This window comes from Chanos chanos, chromosome 13 (genome assembly GCF_902362185.1).
Source record: "Chanos chanos chromosome 13, fChaCha1.1, whole genome shotgun sequence".
Classification (NCBI taxonomy): Eukaryota; Metazoa; Chordata; class Actinopteri; order Gonorynchiformes; family Chanidae; genus Chanos; species Chanos chanos.
The window spans coordinates 22,384,544-22,403,458 of NC_044507.1; the positions used below are offsets into that span (position 1 = coordinate 22,384,544).

At 42.9% G+C, this 18,915-nt stretch overlaps 3 protein-coding genes across 5 annotated transcripts in view; 1 reads left to right on the forward strand and 2 right to left on the reverse strand.

The window, feature by feature from the left end:
* The window catches only part of LOC115827005 (transmembrane protein 238), a 1,823-nt gene extending 113 nt beyond the window's left edge, over nucleotides 1–1,710 (reverse strand). Inside the window, exons 1-2 of the mRNA XM_030790960.1 lie at nucleotides 1,193–1,710; nucleotides 1–58 (exon numbers count right to left, since the gene is read on the reverse strand). The exon at nucleotides 1–58 is cut by the window's left edge and continues 113 nt beyond it. Coding sequence (XP_030646820.1) covers nucleotides 1,198–1,710 — 513 coding nt within the window. The 3' untranslated portion in view covers nucleotides 1–58; nucleotides 1,193–1,197. The remainder of the gene's footprint in view (nucleotides 59–1,192) is intronic.
* A 1,431-nt stretch (nucleotides 1,711–3,141) lies between these two features.
* On the reverse strand, nucleotides 3,142–5,506 carry mpv17l (MPV17 mitochondrial membrane protein like). The gene is made up of 5 exons (XM_030790872.1): nucleotides 5,436–5,506; nucleotides 4,944–5,252; nucleotides 4,493–4,563; nucleotides 4,106–4,135; nucleotides 3,142–3,720 (listed from the first exon to the last, which is right to left on the reverse strand). The coding sequence occupies exons 2-5, from the start codon at nucleotides 5,245–5,247 to the stop codon at nucleotides 3,535–3,537; spliced, it is 591 nt and encodes a 196-aa protein (XP_030646732.1). The 5' UTR covers nucleotides 5,248–5,252; nucleotides 5,436–5,506; the 3' UTR covers nucleotides 3,142–3,534.
* An 832-nt stretch (nucleotides 5,507–6,338) lies between these two features.
* On the forward strand, nucleotides 6,339–18,395 carry pdxdc1 (pyridoxal-dependent decarboxylase domain containing 1). 3 transcript variants are annotated; one of them, XM_030790647.1, is made up of 24 exons: nucleotides 6,339–6,478; nucleotides 7,890–8,015; nucleotides 8,251–8,319; nucleotides 8,600–8,674; nucleotides 8,829–8,978; nucleotides 9,164–9,353; nucleotides 9,645–9,713; nucleotides 9,999–10,077; nucleotides 10,179–10,263; nucleotides 10,421–10,469; nucleotides 10,577–10,678; nucleotides 10,969–11,094; nucleotides 11,866–11,916; nucleotides 12,415–12,459; nucleotides 13,713–13,773; nucleotides 14,073–14,143; nucleotides 14,372–14,477; nucleotides 14,883–15,054; nucleotides 15,376–15,494; nucleotides 15,610–15,731; nucleotides 15,937–16,029; nucleotides 16,237–16,333; nucleotides 16,456–16,554; nucleotides 16,727–18,395. In XM_030790647.1, exons 2-24 carry the CDS (start codon nucleotides 7,942–7,944, stop codon nucleotides 16,978–16,980), a joined length of 2,358 nt encoding a protein of 785 aa, XP_030646507.1. In that variant the 5' UTR covers nucleotides 6,339–6,478; nucleotides 7,890–7,941; the 3' UTR covers nucleotides 16,981–18,395. The 3 variants fall into 3 exon arrangements, with proteins under 3 accessions (XP_030646507.1, XP_030646509.1, XP_030646510.1); XM_030790649.1 differs by lacking the exon at nucleotides 12,415–12,459; XM_030790650.1 differs by lacking the exon at nucleotides 12,415–12,459 and having other exon boundaries at nucleotides 8,832–8,978.
* Nucleotides 18,396–18,915: the final 520 nt, after the last annotated feature.

The following is an 18,915-nucleotide window of genomic DNA, read 5'->3' on the forward strand; positions in this document are numbered from 1 at the left end:
CATCTGCATACTGAACTCCTCTGGACTCCTCTGAACTCCTCTGGACTCCTCTGGACTCCTGCTGGACAGAGAGAGGCAGCAGAACATTAGTGAGAGAAACAGCAAATGACCATAGATTTATTTGTACACACAGCCACGTGAATAACAATGTATATACAACGAGAAAACAAGAAGAGATATTTAATATCTATGAATCATCTTTTCCTGCATGTCAGTGAAATCCACTTTGCCTTAAATCCATTACAAAGGAGAGGCAGTTCAGTTATAAATGGTGTGAGGAAAGTTTTGCTGTACAGAAATAATCTTTGCATGTCTTATTCCTTTGGGCTGTTTGTTTGCAGCAGCTTTATGACGTATCCCACTGAATGTTTTTCCCATAACACGAAAAGCAGCACATCTCAGGCCATTATTTTAGGATGGCAGTAAGCACCAGTGCTGATCCTCCAAGACAGGTGATTTTACATGACATTTGACACAATATCTGAGGTTTTCAGGTATTGTTTCCAACAGTGCAAAGGAAATACTATACATCTAAGAATATATCGTCATTTTTAGTCCTGGAGAAGGCAATCATTCCAAACACGTTAAACTTTTTGTCTCTTTCAAACCATAACCCTCCCCTCCTCCCCCCTTTTTTGAAAGAAAAATAAACCTGGTGTGATTTAAAATGCAGGGCCTGTTCTCCCCTGTGTCCTATTTTTAAATCAGTCATGGAGGGATCTTTTGGCATTGTTAAAGAGAGCTTTGGTCTTGACTCATATGATTAATGGTTAACTCAATGATAAAGAAGTCAGATCTCAACACAGTGGAGGCAAACACACTTTCTTTCCATGGCTCAAGTACATTTGCCCAATTTAAAAACATTCAGAAGTTTTTGAGTTCCCATCCAAAATGTTTGATACTTTTTTGATTAGAGATTGGCATATGGACAGACGCCACAAAATACTCTGAGAAATATGCTGGCTAGAGATTTCTACGGCTCAAATCTAAGGCTGGCATTTGCGGTTTTGTTACATTTCTAATGTTTAGTACTCTTTTAATATTATTTAATGGTACTTAAACATATTTAATCCGGAAGTAACAGTTATTAATGGTATGGACGGCAGTTATTACGTAGTTATTATTACTGTTATTGGTTATTTTAGTGTTAAGAAGTGAATGAAGTGAAAAGTGATCCAAAGAAATAACCTGCCTCACTCAGATGGCTGATGTCTCGGTGATGTTCTGTGATCCAGAAGAGTCGCCATCAACAGCTGCAGAAATGGTGTTCACGTTTTCCTGAGAACTCATGGGAAGAGTTACCGGCACTTGATAGCTGCCGTCCCGTGTTTGTGTGGAGCGCGAGGGCATCGCCCTTGATCCCGCGCTGTGACCTCGAGGCGCCCCGTTCCTCCTGAATGAGTTCCTAATTCCATTAGAAAGGCGGTTAGACAGCCTTCTGACCACACCTGAGATCCCCTTGTCCTTTTTCAACAACCCGACGTCATCCTCGAGATCTTCCGGTGGTACCTCAATATTCCCCGTGTACCAAAATACCCACCAAATAAGACTCAAAAATATAATGATGGCGCCGGCATAAATAAGAAAGTCGTAGAAGAACAGATCTGCAAATACTCCCACCAAAAGAATGCTTAAACCAAACAAGTCAAAAGCGACAGCGAGCCAAAACGCACACGAACATCGTCCAAGACCCCCCAAAGCTGCCTCCATGTCGACTGATTTACAAATCCTTTACAAAAAACATTTGTATTCTGAAACAACCATAAAGTCCCCCGACGGACGCATTGTGCTGGCTTGTATTTCGAAAGACCTCGTTTGTTCAGGTAAACTGAGCCAGGTGAGGGACTTACCGCTTTAGACGTGATGGAGAGAGGAGTGGCCGAGGTAGGTGGGGCGGATTTTCGCAGCAACCGCTACTAAGGAAAACCAACCCTGCGGTAATGGGTAAGAACTGTAGTGCCGCGGGTCGTGTGAATCCGTAAACTCGAAAAAGCTAAGATGGGCCTAGCGATAGCCTCAAAAATTCTGCAAAATTACTTTCTGGGGATATTCCTGTTTTGGTTTTACAGCGGGTTGGGTTTACAGAGTATATTTCGACACTGTAAACATTCTCACTGTGAAATTAGAGATGAATTTGTTTGGGTTTACATTTCAGTTCCACGCATAGCCTATAGGAAGTGAAGAGATCTACGTCTTTGATCAGCAAAGTAGTTCTCTCAAATTAAAACTTTATACTAAAGAGGAGGGAAGGTTGCTTGGTTATTTTAACAGAGGTAAACATGCATAAAATCATTTACCACATGCTCGCCATAATACAACTCATGAACAAAACATTAAAAGTAAAATCGCCCAACTGAAATCTTCAACACGGCTGTACCAAAATAAGCTGTTATCATAAACATCAGGCAGTTTGTGTTCTGTCAAGATTCAGACTAATCTGCTGAGACATTCAGCACAAGAAAACCTTTTTTTTTTAAATTTCATAACTTCCCTCTTGTGACTTTAATAACCTCTGATACACATCATGTCTCTTCACTCAGTTCCAGACACTCAAAATTAATACCTGACAGATTTCAGTCTGATGGCCACTTGTTGAAGGGAAACAGGAAAAACATAAAGGATGCGACTGATTACACTCTGGGTTTAATGTGACCTGCGGACATGCAGATATCCAATAGACATTTGTTTTAGCATTTTTACTTCAAAAATAGGCAAACCTCCTTCAGCAGTTCATGCGAAATATGAACAAGTTTCAGTCAAAATGTGCAGGAGTTTTGCAACTGTAATAAAACTGTTGTCTTTTCACTTGTGTATTTGTCTCACTCATTATGTGAGACAAACCCATTCCTGTAAAAGAACTGGGTGTAAAAAAATAAGATGAAATATCTATGCGTGAGTAGAAAAGTGGACTCTCTCGGCTGGTGATGTTGAGGCGTGTGGGTAAAGACTCACTCCATACAGAGAGAAAAGGTTTATGTTTGCAACACTTTATTATTATCTGGGAAGGAATGCACAGCAAAGAATCTGCAACAAACTCTCCACCACTACAACATAAAACACTAACACCAAAACACCACACTGACAGACGTGTCTCTACTATATCACATCTCTATAACAGGAGAATAGATCTTCTTCAGCATGTCCAAGTTGTACTGCTGATACCTGTCTTGCTCATGTGTAAGGGACTTGGGCTGATGGCATGGAAGTACACATTTAAAGTGAACAGAGCACTTTTTAAATCACTGAATCTAAATAAATAAATAAACAAACCAATAAATAAATAACCACATAAATACGCCCGTAATACCCACAGTACAGACATAATTTGCCACAACACACAGCAGTCCCATAAAAATGATCATAAAACACATTCTAATCCTAAATAAATAAATAAACAAACAAACAAACAAACACCGGAGACTTGGAGAAGACTTAGGAAATGTTCTGACTGGGTTAGTACAGTACTGGTTATGGTCAGGAAACTGGTTTCCAGTGAAGGCACATATGAAGACTATCGTGTGTACTTCTGGGTAATCACTTGTCCTCAGTGGTGCTGCTTGCCAGAAACTTCTTTTTGGGAGAGAGGATCCAAGCCAAGGCAACGGCAGCGGTGCCATCCCCGCTCTGTCGTGAGAAACATAAGAAGGTGGCCCAGACGAAGGCAGAGCAGCCCATGAACGCGGTGCGCAGGTACAGGGGCATCAACACAAAATTCAGAAACTGACAGAAGGAACACAGACGTAAAAACAGAGGGAAAAGCCCGAGAGAAATGTTACTTCATGAGGATTTCTGAGCGAACGCAAAAAAACACGTAACAAGAGATCGATGATACATGACGATGACAGATTGTAGACACTGTATGGGGTCCAATTATTTACATAAGAAATGAGAAGGCATTATTTACAGTAAAGTCTCCAGGGAGGTGGTGTGGACTCAGTATCTAAGTCCTGAGTCATGTTTAAAGTGTGGTTCCTCTTCAAATATGACTGAGAGATGATCACGGGAGATAACTCTGAGACTTATGTTCGTTTACTTGCATAAAGTATTTAGTCATTTCACTCTACTCTTTATTGTTTTAGTCATCAAAACATTTGATGATATTTACCTGCATGAATGGCCAGTACATAAGTCCTGTCTGAAATTCAGAAAGACAAAAATGAAAGAGAAATTCATCATGATTCCACCTTTCTAGAAAATATCACAACTTAACAGTTGTAATCAAAATAATAATTACACAAACAGCCTGATTCGGAAGTGCCCCGTACATCACAAGCACATGAGACGTCCAGCAAACTTCAGTTAACGCTAGACGTCTGCCCGATTAGACTGCCTCCAAATTATTGCACTGAGTTTCTGAATGTTCCGCCCACGGTGCGCGTTTGACTGCAGTAAATGAATTACATTGGCATTTGGCCCGTGCCGCTGCATTCCCATTAAGTAGGTTAATCGGCACGAGCTCGCTTGCCGTTACCTCTTGTCGACCCAGTCGTACCTTATACGTATTGAAGAACTTTTCCCTCCAGTCTTCAAAAATATCGTCTTTGCCCTCTAAGAAACTCACTCCTGTGAACGCAAGAAATGTGAGAACATTGGTCAAAAGCATCAGTTATTAAGCCAAGGCGTCAAAGAAAGTTTGGCACAAATCCTAATACTAGAGGCTAGGCCTAAATCCTACACAGGGTTCGATTTTCACTCGTGATTCGTCATATTGATGTGACATGTCAACACACGAATGGCGCTGAGATTTGTGATTATGTCAACATTCAATTCAAGATGACTTTCAGATACGAGAAATGACCTTCATCCTTATCCGCAGTTAATCCCGTATAGGTATAGGAGAGGTTGCCTACAGGAAAGACGATACTGACAATTTTAAGTAATTCCTCGTAAGCGATTCGGCAAAAGTAAATTTAGCCGTTTATGACATAATGCCTTCAAGTTACCTGTGTAGAAAACACTCGTTGCTAAGGGTGATGCGAAACTTTGGTCCAGCAGAAGCTTGCGAACTAGCATGCTCGCTGACTTTCCCGGGAAACGTCGTTCCAAAACTCGCAACCAGAAGTAGTTAAAGTTACCATGGAAACTAAACGCCACCACTGCTACATTACGTGTGTGTCTCCAATCAATTTCATCCCTCTGAGATATGCACTGATGAACCAAGTCCCCGCCAGCGAACAAGCATCCATATAAGGACACATTGGTTATCCAAGGAAACACTTTTGCTTGCTTGAAGAAAGTCTTTCTCATTGTTTCTAAAAAGAAAAGAGCAGAAAAGGTGTGACAAATGTATTCACATTAAAATGGGTACCTGAAATGCCTATATTCAAATAAAGAGTAACATGTAAGCTATTTGGTTGCCCAATTGGACTGTGTCCTAGGGCACACAGAGCGAAAACTTTATCGGAAGCTCGCAACATTACACAGAAAAGTATTACCTTCGCCTAAGACTTCAATAACAGACAGGTGGTATCAGTAGTCTAGTAAGAAAACTCCATGTTCATGACTTCCTTCGTGTCTCCAGAGAAAGATGTCTTGATTTGCAACAGTGGAAGCAGAAAACCCACATTTGCCTTTTTTATTTATCCTAATAATTAATTTAAAGACGTTATTCGATTGTTCAAATGGTAATTTTAAAAAGGTTGTATTTTTAAATATTCTATTCAATAATAAAATGGTTCCGCGGGGTTCTTCACTAGCATTTTCCTGTCACTTCGTCAAGGTTCTGTCAGGTGCTCAGCAAATCCCAACTCTAATCTGTCCGTTTGTTCATCCGACAGCGTCAGAGCGGCAAAGCCCACGCCGCATTGTATATTTGTGTCTTATCAGGAAGTATTTAAAACGGCCTCCTGATTCCATCCATATGGTGACAGAATCTACGTGGCTGCGCGCATGTTTAAGGGCTGTACATCCTTGGACCATTCAATGACGGTCACGTAAGGTCTCAGTCTCGGATGCTGTTTAATATCGCTATTTAATGTAAGATAATGTGGATAATGTGATGTTTACAGACGTACATGAGGAATTTCTTTATAGTTACAAACACCTGATCCAATCAATCAATCCACCTCTACATGCGCAATGACTTGTATTATCTAACAATCCATAGGAATGTGCAGGTCAGTGCAGGTGACTTTGACGAGATGTTTGCTCATCAGTCAGTAGGAAACGTCCCACAGTTAGTTTGACTGGCTAAGTTGGGTTAAACCACATGTACAGTCTGTTTCTTTAAAGGGCCAGCACTGATACGGTGTCAGCAGTAGTGTGAGTGAGGCGATACGTCGGCTGCCAGCGTGGAAGCGGAGGCTGTCACACCAGGAAGTGAACTGAATGCCTGGATAGTGAGCGTCCAGCCTACGTTAGAGTAGAACAGATCAATTTCCTCGTTGAATAGTTCAGGCATTTGGCTGTTTGCCACCACACAAAGGGACGCTGTCCCTGTTTCTCGTCTTCCACCTTCATGTAACAACCGTGTCTTAAGGTAAGACTCCGATATTAAGAATGTAGCGAAGTGTTTGACATTTGCCCAGCGCCAGCTGCATTAGCTTGCTTGGTTATCGCTTCATCTGCATGGCAAGTACAGCCAATGCAAGGTTGTCATTGCAGGGAATGACGCGGGCGTTTAATAGCCGGCTATAATAAATTATCTGGAATATTTTCAAGGCATTATCTTATTTGATCGCTACCCTGCATGGCCACTTACACATTCGTATTGTTGTGTGATTCAGCGTTCCTCAGACGTTTGTGTTGGCATTACAATATTGACGTTATGTGTTTAGCTAGCAGAAACCGGCAGTTTTCAAACTGCTCTTATTTCAGTGAAATCTATCATTTCCGGGATTTCAAGCATCTGTAGTATATGATAGAAATAATGGGGCTCTATTCTCAGAAAAGCATGATAATTCTAAAAATGATCAACCAGTAATTAGGGACTTTTCTGTGAGAGATTTGCAGTGTAGCTTTGCTACTCAAATTAATTTACATTACTTTGTGAGCATGTCAGAAAAAGAAACATAGAGCTAACAGCATTCTTCCAGCTCTCCATGCAATATTCTCAACTTGATCAACCTGTTTACATTTAAAGGGTGAATCCTGTTCGAACCAGGAAATAGAACACTATCTCACTGAAGCCACTCCTCGAGACAATTACGGTTGTTCATTCACAGAGAGGGGTCTGTGTTACACCCTGAGTTGTAAAATAAAGGTTTTCCTGTTACTTTTCTTGTCGTGCTAGACCAGAGCTAGTCGACCTTGTAGGACTGGGTACTGCAGGTTTTATCCATCCTTCACTTTTAGAGTCAGGTTTGATGATAATTGTTCTACTAATTGTTCCGTTAATGACCAGTTATTAGAAAACAAGACTGGATGGGGTCACCTCTGTGGTGTTTCAGAGATATAAGCCTATTGGCTATTATGCTGAGTGTTGCAAAAATAAAATCACAGTGCCTCAGGGTTGAAAAACTACAAAACAATGAAAGGAAAAATAAGAGACAGAACACTTTTTTTTGTGTACTGAAACAGGTAGGAAATGGTCACATTACTGCTTTTCATCACAGGGGGGAAATTACTTCTATTCTGAGTAGTAAGTTTGTTCTGGTCATCAAATATGTCCTTCAGTGCTTCACACTCACTGATTGTAATAATCAACAGAGGGAGTGGAGTCAAAGGCTTAAATGGGCTTAGGGCAGAAAAGAGTTGGCTTTTAGAGAGAGAGTTGTGTTGAAACAGAGGGTTATGTTCACAGCAGCACAAGGGCTGAGCTTTGAGTAAGCGGTACCTGCACAGTATAGGTCTGAACCCTGAACTGGCCACCTGAGGACTTTTTAACTACTGCTGCCTGCACACCTTAATACTGTTTATGAATGGCAAACATTTGATCTAATGTGTTCCAGTGGGATACGTCCAGAATTTCCTCACAGTTTCATTTCTGCACTCTGATCTACAATGATGGATCCAATACTGACTCAGATGGGGAATCATCTCACGGATGCCATGAAGATCCTGGAGAGTGGGCAAATGTGAGATCATTTTCACTACTGTCCCTTCTCTTTACGTATCTGAATGAATGAACAAATAATTAAAGGCATACATGTTTGATATGTTTTTGATATATCCATTAACAAAGCTTTTGTCAGTACGGAATAGCTGTGGATAAATGTTCACAGTTGTAATCCTGAACTTGAGAGCAGGAACAGATCAGGTAGAGGTGTCCTTTGCTGGACCTATGCTAATGCATGATGGGTTTTGGTTCAGGGAACCAGGACAGCGCACAGAGAAAAGGAGGCTGAGTTGGAGAGATATTCCAGGACCCCTGCAGGGAGAGTGAGTACATACACTCACCACACACCCATGAGCTGGTGACACACTTTCTCTGACGTTTATAGACACAAGGAAGCGTCGGTAGGAGACTGTGTAGACTTTGATGCCATGACTACTGTTGGCACTGAACTGTCAGACTTCCACTGGTGCTTGCACCGTAGCATGTTACTGATAAAAAAAGGTCCTTTCTGCTGAAAATGGCAAATACTTCATGTGTTTATTCCCTTTAAGACCCAGACTTTGGTCAGTATTGACACATTCTTTGTATCCTCTTGGTTTGCAGTGGCCAGGATTTTGTAACCATACTGCAGTTAGTCCAGAACCTCATGCATGGGGATGAGGACAAGCCGCCTCACCGGTAGGTTTTTTTTTTCTACCATGCTGGAAATGTCTGGAAAACGTCTTATTTTTCTAACGTTTGGAGCGCGTAATCTCAAAACCCACCGTGTTAATTATCAAACACATTCTTATTTGATTTCCTGGTTTGTGTGCTCTTGACATCCTGTTTTCAGTAGGATGCAGTATGTGGGGGAGCAGGCACATATGGCTTTGTTGGGACACAGCCTGGCTGCCTACATCTCCGTCCTGGACAGGGACAGACTAAGGAAACTCACCACCCGCATCCTCTCAGACTCCACCGTCTGGCTGTGCAGGATCTTTAGGTATGTGCACAGAGTCACTGCACCAAGCTAACAGTGAGTCTTTGACTCAGCAGAATCATCAGCTGTATTTGATTAGGACCAGAGGAAAACTCAGCATAGCCTGCCAGGCCTTGTCTGGAGATATCTGTTTCCCTACGGAGATGACGTGTGATGTATGTGTTTTTAACTGACCTGATTGTGTCTAGGTATGAAAATGCCTCTGCTTATTTCCATGAGGATGATCGGGAGGGCTTGCTGAAAGTCTGTCGTCTGGTTATCAATGCCCGATACGAGGACTATGCCACGGATGGCTTCACTGTCCTGAGCTCCAGGCCTCCTGTCATTTACCACAGTGCCGCCTGCAGGCCTGGCCTGGGACAGCATCTCTGCAGCCAGGTACTGCCTGACCCTCACACACAGTGTTTCAGACCGCCATCTCTGGTACTGGAGTGTCTGATAACCAATGCTTACTAAAACGGTTTTAGAGACAGTTATCTGTTTTATTTTTACCAACTGGACACATGCATTTAAACACAGACATTTGTTTTCCTTAAGCACTTGAGAACATATATTTTCTGTGAAGCCTTAACACAAAAGACTAAGAACAAGTTGTTTTGCTGGTTAAGTGAGGGAAAGCTTATACTGGATAGAAATGATCTTATCTGAAGACATCTGTGTCTTTCTCAGCTTGGCCTGCCGTTGTCTAGCCTGTGCACTGTGCCCTGTAACACCATGTTTGGCTCTCAGCACCAGATGGTAAGAGTCTGTGTGACACTCAGACGTCCCTGTAAAGTTCACATTCATACACTGTTAAGCTTTATCATGTCAGTGGATTGAATTTCAGCCTTTCTGGGTTCTGTTAAAATGTGATGGTCCACATTTTTAGCTTTTCCTATTAATTATTGCTGATAATAATGAATGTTGAGACCTGAGAATAAAGCTCACTGTGCTAGACCTGAGGAAATGTGAAAACTGTGAGATGTGAGAGCTGTGGTTTTATTTTATTTATTTAGTTATTTATTTTGTATTTTTTGTTCGCAGGATGTCGCTTTGCTTGACAAGCTTATTAAAGATGACATGGACACCGGGAAGATTCCATTACTGTTGATTGCAAACGCTGGTCCGTTTGGTGTTTTTTAATCTCTATTTTAACTCGATTGTCATTAACATTTTATTTTGACTTCATGCTGAAATATTTGTATGTTTTTGCGGCCTTCTCAGGAACCCCAGGTGCAGGTCACACAGACAAACTAAGCCGTTTGAAAGAGCTTTGTACCCAGTACGACATGTGGCTTCACGTCGAAGGGTCAGTCTCCACATCTGCCTTTGACAAGGACACGTAGACGTAACTTTATGCTGTTGTGAAGTAGTCTTATGCACCGAGTTAGCTTTTTGCTAACTATGTTGTTCACTTTTTAATGTGTGTTGGATCCTGCTCAATTCTGCCTCCTCTTGTCTCTCAGGGTCACTTTGGCTACACTTGCCCTCGGTCATGTCTCATCTGCAGTTACGGTATGTTGAAGTGGCCTGTTTTTTTTGTGACTGTAAGCACTTTTTTTTTGTACATTGTCTACTGGGGAAGTGAAGGATGTGCTGAGATCATTTCTGGTTCCGTGCAGGCTGCCACAAAGAGCGACAGTATGACTTTGACCCCAGGCCCGTGGCTGGGCCTTCCAGCGGTGCCTGCAGTCACGCTCTACAGACACGAGGATCCGGCACTGGTCAGTAAACATCTTGCTCTCTTTACCGAGGAAGGGGAAAAATATGTAGTGAAAGATTATATCCATCTTTAAAATTAGTCACAAAGGTATTTGCTGCTTTGAGTGACACTTGAGTCTCTTTGGGTTTTCTGTTTTTGGCGTAATTTAAAAAATTCATTATTCTGTTCTTTTTTTTAAGCAAAACAAGTTGTTTGCTAATTTTAGTTCAGTGAAACAAGTTGCACATGTCACAAAGTGCAGTTTTCATGTTAATTGTCCTCCTTTCCTAATGGGGGCACTCTTTCCCTCAGTCCCTGGCAGCAGGCCTAACCTCCAGCCAGCCTGTGGAAAAGCTGCGGGCTTTGCCTCTGTGGCTGTCCCTACAGTACCTAGGGCATGATGGGATTGTGGAGAGGATTAAACACGCTTCCCAGTTAGTGAGTATGGTGCCAGCTGCACATTGCTAATCCGGGGCATTTCAGCACACTGCGCTGTTCCGGTGTGTGAGAGTAAATGTGTTCCAGTGTGTGAGAGTAAATGTGTTCCAGTGTGTGAGAGTAAATGTGTTCCAGTGTGTGAGAGTAAATGTGTTACAGTGTGTGAGAGTAAAAATGTTCCAGTGTGTGAGAGTAAATGTGTTCCAGTGTGTGAGAGTAAATGTTCCAGTGTGTGAGAGTAAATGTGTTCCAGTGTGTGAGAGTAAATGTGTTCCAGTGTGTGAGAGTAAATGTGTTACAGTGTGTGAGAGTAAAAGTGTTCCAGTGTGTGAGAGTAAATGTGTTCCAGTGTGTGAGAGTAAATGTGTTCCAGTGTGTGAGAGTAAATGTGTTCCAGTGTGTGAGAGTAAATGTGTTCCAGTGTGTGAGAGTAAATGTGTTCCAGTGTGTGAGAGTAAATGTGTTCCAGTGTGTGAGAGTAAATGTTCCAGTGTGTGAGAGTAAATGTGTTCGAGTGTGTGAGAGTAAATGTGTTCGAGTGTGTGAGAGTAAATGTGTTCGAGTGTGTGAGAGTAAATGTTCCAGTGTGTGAGAGTAAATGTGTTCCAGTGTGTGAGAGTAAATGTGTTCCGGTGTGTGAGAGTAAATGTTCCAGTGTGTGAGAGTAAATGTTCCAGTGTGTGAGTAAATGTGTTACAGTGTGTGAGAGTAAATGTGTTACAGTGTGTGAGAGTAAATTTGATCACTGTTCTCTGATCTGTGTCTCTGTAGAGCCAACAGCTTCTGGAGCAGCTGAAGACACTGGGCTCCATAAAGACTTCGGTGGGTTATTAAATGATTCATTCATATTGTGACTTAAGTTTGTCGTGTAGATTTTCGTGGATACTCTTACTGGTACTGGTACTGGTACTGGTAATCGAAAGTATACAGAGCTTTCTTAGTGCTCCATATCAAATACACACAAAACTTTAATCTCTCTAGCATAATTCCCTAAACAGCAGTGTGTCAACCAATCTGACATAAGACCAAAACCCCAACCCCAAGTTATTTTTCACATGTTCCCAAGGCCACCCAATATAAAACTTTATTTTGTACGACCCAAAGACCTCTCCCAGACCCCACTGTGTTCATTCCGGCTGGTTCTCTGATTGAGGCATATTGAGTCCTGCACTAAACTGGATTTTGAGTGGAGAGCCTCCGGTCAGAGTGCAGCTTGATCCAGGACTCAACCCAAACTTTACGTCACAAAGCAAGCCTTGATTACGAGCCATCTCGACCAGAGTGAAACCAAACCCCTGTGTTCTGTCTTACCGCCATCAGGATGTCCTCGACAGGGAGGTGTCTCTTCTCGAGGCTTTGAGCATGGTAAAGCTCTATGTTCTCTGTGAGCGAGCGGGCGCGGCCTAGCCGTGACCCTCGCTGCTGTGTGCAGTTCTAAACCTGTGTGGTAGTGAGAATTGGGTGCCTTGGTTTCAGGGTGTGGTGTCTCACTCCCGGGTACCTCTTATCTCCGGGGGCTCTCTGCAGGATGTCCTGGGCTCTCTCATTCTCTCTATTGTAGGTGGGACCGACCCTCTGCCTGCCTTAACCCCCCCCCCCCCCCCCCCTTCCCCCCACCCCCCTCCCTCGCTTCGTCTCTCCCCCCTGTTCCCTCCCTCACCATGTCCACCCATTGCGCACTGGTGCTTTACCATTTGGGCAGACGCTCACCAGTGCTTTAGGTTCACTGGCATGAATAGAAACATCCGGAAACTGTCACCTCACAGAGCTTGATGGGCGCTGGCTCCATCGGTTATGGACTGCACTGTGATTTTTTCAGATCTTCTGGGAACACGTACGTCTCTGTAAGAAACGCTCTCACGTTCTGTCATGTGGGGCCAGGTGCACTTGGGATGGTCCTGTTCTTTTTACTAACACTTCAAAACCATCAACGCCACGTGATGTAATGGGAGGTTGCCCGCTTTTTCTGTTTGTTAGTTTTTCGATTGAGGAGCGTGGGTATAACAGGTGTAAAAGTGCGAGAAATCGGTCTGTTTTTTTCCCGTTAAGTTTTATAGGAGAGGTCGTTGTCAAAAATGCCTCAATCTCTAGAAGAAGGCGAGCGTCTGCCTTCACAGCCGCACCGTAGCTTTTCACTGGGATCAGCTCCAGCTAACGCTGCCCCCGTGCCTCCCGGCGCTGGAATGCCAGTCAGGAGATTTATAATGGAGTATTGTCTGCTGTGTGTGGGCAGTCACTGACGTGTCGTTTGGTTTTTATAACGTACAAAGAGGCGGATATTTGTTGTCAAACACGATTGCATGACTTTTTTTTTTTTTTTCCAGTTAAATTGTAATCACAGATCTAGACCTACTAAGACATTTCAATAACAATGCATGACTTCAAGTCAAGATGGCATTCCTGAATAAATATCCAAACCAGTTTGATCTGTCAAACCAGTGCTACACCCCACAAACTAAAACACCTCTCCATAACATTACATCTGAGCATTATAAATTCTAAACCTAACTTCACAAATTCACATGATATTACAGACTGCATGACTAATTAAACTTAACTTTTATGTACCTGTTAAGGTGCTTTATTGCCCTCATTCCTCTAGTGTCTTGTGTTCACAGGTAGAGGATGAGCTGAATTCTCCTGTGGTGGTTTTCCGGTTCTCCCAGGATAACAGTGCAGGTGACTAACGAGTTAAACTGGTCTCAGTTTAATGTCCAGCCGACATCTCAAGCTGACCAGCCTCACCACGGCAACTGTGGTCATGTGTCTTCCTTGTTTCAAAGCCACTGCACTCACATACATATACAGCCATTTGATAGCACAGGATGGGATGGTCTTCTCTTGTTTAAAGTTCATTGTTAATCGCCGTTGAGAAGTCAGAAAATTCCCCTCAGCTCCTCTCATTCATGTGAATATTTATCAAAGCGTCGGTCAGTGAATAACACGCTATGTTTTCTCTTTGGCCCTGTTGAATGTAGCGTCCAGTGGCGGGTCTGTGGAGGGCTATTGTGCAGGGGAGAGGGAGATTCATGATGCCCTTAACAGATGGGTGAGCTTTGCTCCTGCTCTGTCTGACGCTGTCTACTGCTCTGAAAGACACAGAGTTTGAGTTCTGCCGTCTGGCTGTCACTTTCTGTTCTTCCCTTTTTTTGACACAGCACCAAAAAAAAAAACCCCAAAACAAAACACAATTTTAAGATGAAGTTTTAAAATGAATGCCCAGTGCGTAAGCTGTGTAAACTCTTCTGTAATGTTTTTTGTTTTTGTCTCTGATCAGCTGGGCGAGCAGCTGGCCCAGCGTGTGCCGGCCAGCGGAGTGGACGTGATCGAACTCGAGGATGAGGGAACGTGCGTCCGATTTAACCCTCTCATGACCGCGGCAGGTGAGGAGCTGCCCGTCCACCGCAGGTCCTCACGGGACTGTAAATAAAACAGAGCCAATGTGAACGACCGGGCCCTTTTTTCCCCTAAACTCTGTCAGTTTGTTAAACTACCAAATACTCTCTCCTCATCCGATATGACATGAGACCCAGGGCTGCTGCTGCTGCTCAGGATATAAAGTTTAGTGAAGCTCCACTGCCTTTTCCGCATATACAACAGAAACTGTCTGACAGGTGGACAGTGGAAAATGACAGCGCACCGCCAGTGAAAACCTGAGGCACAGAAACGTTGTCCGTGTGTCTCTGAGTGAAGAGATCTGTTTTGAGTTCTGACTGTGGTAGTAGAGTTCTGTCTGTGTATATGTTTTGGGTGTGTTATGTCTCCTTTACGTGTGGTTGTGCGTGCAGCTCTGGGCACTCAGGAGACGGACGTGACCGCCCTGGTGCAGAAGCTGGCGGAGACGGTTCCCACGTTAAGCTCCACCCTGCGTCTCAGACAGGACTTCAGGGAGGAGGTGTACCACCGTGCCAACCTCACCTTTGCGGAGGACCTGAGCTGGCCGGGTCTGGGCGCAGTGAGGTGAGGGAGCAGTGCTGTGTGGAGCAGTGCTGTCAGTGAGGAGGGCAGAGGAACAACATCCTCATCCACCTCACTGTGATCATCAGTCACCATGTTAATGAGTAGAGACACTTAATCAGTTACAAAATCAGCTCTTAATGGAAACATCTTACATTCCTTTACTAAATGACAGATAATAGTTCTTATGAATCATTAATCTTTTAATAAAATGTCAAAGTACAAAACATTAGTGTTTATGGTGATGTTACTATGTGAAGAGGTGTAATTACTTCCTGTATGGTCAGTACTGGTTAAACGTGTAGATTCATGTTTTTGCCGTAGGTATGAGCCCAGAGGCACTGATCTGGATGAGAGCAAGAGACAGCAGGAGAGTGAAAAGATCAACAGTGACCTGCTGAAGAAACTAAAGGAACTGGATACGGATTTGACCTTTTCAACCGGCATGTATCTGTTAAATGCTGAATTCTTCCGAACACACAGACATGTGCCAAGTGCTGTCCACATCAGGGCGTTTCAGTAAGATGTTCGAACTCTGTCTTTTTTTTTTACAAACAGGCCCTGAATTTGAGGCAGAACAAAACTGTATCTATGTGGGGATGGCCACTGAGGATGTAGATGTGGCAGAACTGGTGGAAACAATCGTCTCCATTGGACGAGACATTGAGGAGAGTGGAAGGGTGTGTTCATTTAAAAGATTTAATGGTCATTACTCAAAGCATCTTAAATGTCACTTAGCACTCACACTTTATTTAACAGAGAGAGGTCCACAGCTTGAATTTTTAATTTTTTTTTTTATAGTTTATTCCAGGGCACGTTGTGTTAACTAAAATGAGTATGATGGGACCTCAGATATTGATTTCGTTTTTTCTTTTTTTGTCCCAGTTGTTGGAGAACATGACGGAGATAGTGAGGAAAGGCATCCAGGAAGCTGAACAGCAGCTCCAGAAAGCTAACGAGGAGAAACTTATTGAGGAGGTGTGTGTGTGTATGTGTGTGTGTGTGTGTTTGTATGTGTGTGTATGTGTGTGTTTGTTGTGTAAAAGGGAGAGGGAGTGCTCAGTTATCCACACGAGCTCATGAGTGTTCTTAAGAAAAAACAAAAAAAACATGACTCAATCCTGTGTGAATTATTTGGTAATAGTATCTGCTTTAATCTGTCTTAATCCCATTCGTTCTTCCCAGGGTGTGCTGAGGCAGATTCCTTTAGTGGGCTCCATGCTGAACTGGTTCTCTCCTGTGCAGAGTTCTGTGAAAGGCAGAACTTTCGATTTGGCTGCAGGTACTTTTCACTGGACCCACACATACCACCTCAGCATCATCACACAGCACGCACAGGACAGTCGGTCTCTGAGTCTGCCACAGGTTCATTCCTTATAACGTATCGTTCCGCTTCTCCCAAAGGCTCCCTGGATTCCACTGAACCCACCTACTCCACCAAGGCCCAGAGAGGCATGCGAGATCCCCCAAAAACTCCAGCCTCCACTACCAAACGACAGCCAGGTGAGAGACAGTGAATGGGTTGTGCTTCCCTGTCTGCCATAGATGCCAGGTTTGCTTGGGTCATATTCTGACACACTACAAAGAGACTAATATTGCTGGCCAAGTCTGGGTCTTGTATATGTTGTGAGCCACCATAGACAACAGACTTAAACCTTCAGCCCCCTCCTCCCAGGTCAAAAGCTGTTCCGCCGTTCGGCTGCCGGCTCGGATTCCATGAGTGAGACGAGCTCTGTCGGACAACTGGAGGAATCTTTCAGCGAACAGAGTCCCATTCCAGCTCCCGAGGAGGCGGTGGCCGAAGTTCCTCAGGAATTCCCGGAGGAATCCGTGTCCGCGGAGGCCGCTGGCCTGGGAGAGGAGACGGCATCGTCTGACCAGCGTGTGCCCGAGGGCCGGGAGACGGAGGAGGGAGAGTCCATTAGATAGGACCGGACCGCTCTGACCGCTTATCTTTAGACAGCTAAGCTTTGTGACCGGCAGACGCGGTCAAAGGCCTTAAACGTATGTCCTGACCTTGATGCCTTCAGCAAATCACTTCTTCGGTTGGCAGAAAATGAAGCTTTATATGCAAATAATTGAACACTGGAATTTCAGTAAAGTGTAGTGTGTGTGTGTGTGTGTGTGTGTGCACTGGTTTGTGTAACTGACACTCCCATTTATAGGGAATAGATGGTGTTATGGGTGAGATACACATTTGTAGTGGAGATCTGCCTTGAGTTACAGCCCTCAGTCATTCCAAGTTCAGTGCACTTCTGAGTCTTTTTCACATTCTAGTCCGTCCTGTGTTTTTCATTTGGAGGGTTTGGGTGATATCTTTAATCTTTGGAGGGCTAGTGTGGCCTTACCTTCACTATTAATGTTTCATAAAAAAAAAAAAGTTTCATTTTTCAGATAATGTTTGTTTGCTAGAATTAGTATGGGTTTTTTTTGGGGGGGGGGGGTATTTATTTAATACTGTCTAGTTAGAGTTACAGCCAAAAAGACAGAAAAAAACAGACATGAGATAGATAGCTTTGAGATTCGTACAATTACTTCTAATGAAGATCAGATAAAGATCCTACTGCACTTTTGTACAGAATATTATTATTATCAATCAGAATATCCAAATTATTTATTTAATGTGTTGTAGAGAAGTAATTCAGAAAAAAAGACATCCACTTGTAAACATTAGTGAGAAATGCAGACTATTTATTCCTTGGTGACATATGAAGATTTAAAACCAAACTTGATGTAGAGCTAGAATCTGTCCAGTGCGTGAGACTTTTCTAATGTTCACTTCAGATTGTTACACGGTGCCCACTGTGAAAGTTATAGTCTATGTGTTGTCTCTCGTCAGATCAAATGAAAATGGGGGCAGGAACGTTTACTGTGGCCAACATATAAGAATGTAACCATGTGTAATTCCTGCCCTGTCTGACCATTATGTTTACACAGTTGTTTGAGTCTCTTTACATTCATCTTTCAGAAACCTCACAAAGTCAAGAACCTTATAAAAAATATGCCCATTATTCCATACAGACATGATGTAAAAAGAAGCTTAAGGCTGTGGGTTAAAGGACAAGTGCATTGTCATCAAACATCTGTCACACTGAAAAGATCAACCCCCTCAATCACAAGCCTCAGCAAAAAAAAAAAAAAAGGCTCTCTCAACATTACTGCTTTCCTTTCCCATTAGGTTGTGTGTGTGTGTGTGTGTGTGTGTGTGCGTGTGAGAGAGAGAGTTTTTAAACACGCCTTTGCTTCCTTAACAAAATCTTACTTATTGTCTGTCATTCTGTCATCTCTGGTGCAATAAATAATTGTGTAGGGAAAAGGGGTCATTTGAAAAAATGGAATGGGATGAATGATATTTTTTATAATTCCGTTGATTTTATTTTCCGATCTGTAAACTACAATAAAGATAATGTCACTGTAATAATGCTGATGAGAACTTTGACTTATTTTGCATTTTAAAAATGACTGTCGGCTGTTTGGGCAATGCTGGGTTCAGACAAGGTCTCCGAATGGGAGGCGCCATCGCAGGTTTTTTGAATAATGGCGTGGCGCCATTCTACACACAGAGGAATGCGGGGAAATAGCGCCACCTGCTGATCTACAAAAACATTCCAACGGCACAGTTTATTTTAATGTTTCTCTACTGGAGATTTTTATTTTACACTTCTATCTATGCTATATTTTCAGTAATCGTTTAAATCCGAGTAAAACAACTAAAACAGGATTCCATCGCTAGCCTAAAATCTTACTTTAATGTAGAAACATACCTCTTGGGTGCACCCTGGTGAATATGCGGTGTTTGTTCAAAATCAGAATAACTATACATGATCTAATGAAGTAGTCCGTCGTGATATTTATTCAGAGCTC

Excerpts from the sequence above, each read along its gene's own strand:
- mpv17l (XM_030790872.1), bottom strand. The coding sequence starts at position 5,247 with ATGAGAAAGACTTTCTTCAAGCAAGCAAAAGTGTTTCCTTGGATAACC. Across the intron at positions 4,564-4,943 it reads AACGAGTGTTTTCTACACAG|GAGTGAGTTTCTTAGAGGGC; the intron begins GTAACTTGAAGG and ends TTGCGTTCACAG. Across the intron at positions 4,136-4,492 it reads AGTTCTTCAATACGTATAAG|ACAGGACTTATGTACTGGCC; the intron begins GTACGACTGGGT and ends TCTGAATTTCAG.
- pdxdc1 (XM_030790647.1), top strand. The coding sequence starts at position 7,942 with ATGATGGATCCAATACTGACTCAGATGGGGAATCATCTCACGGATGCC. Across the intron at positions 10,078-10,178 it reads ACTGTTGATTGCAAACGCTG|GAACCCCAGGTGCAGGTCAC; the intron begins GTCCGTTTGGTG and ends CGGCCTTCTCAG. Across the intron at positions 16,555-16,726 it reads CACTACCAAACGACAGCCAG|GTCAAAAGCTGTTCCGCCGT; the intron begins GTGAGAGACAGT and ends CCCTCCTCCCAG.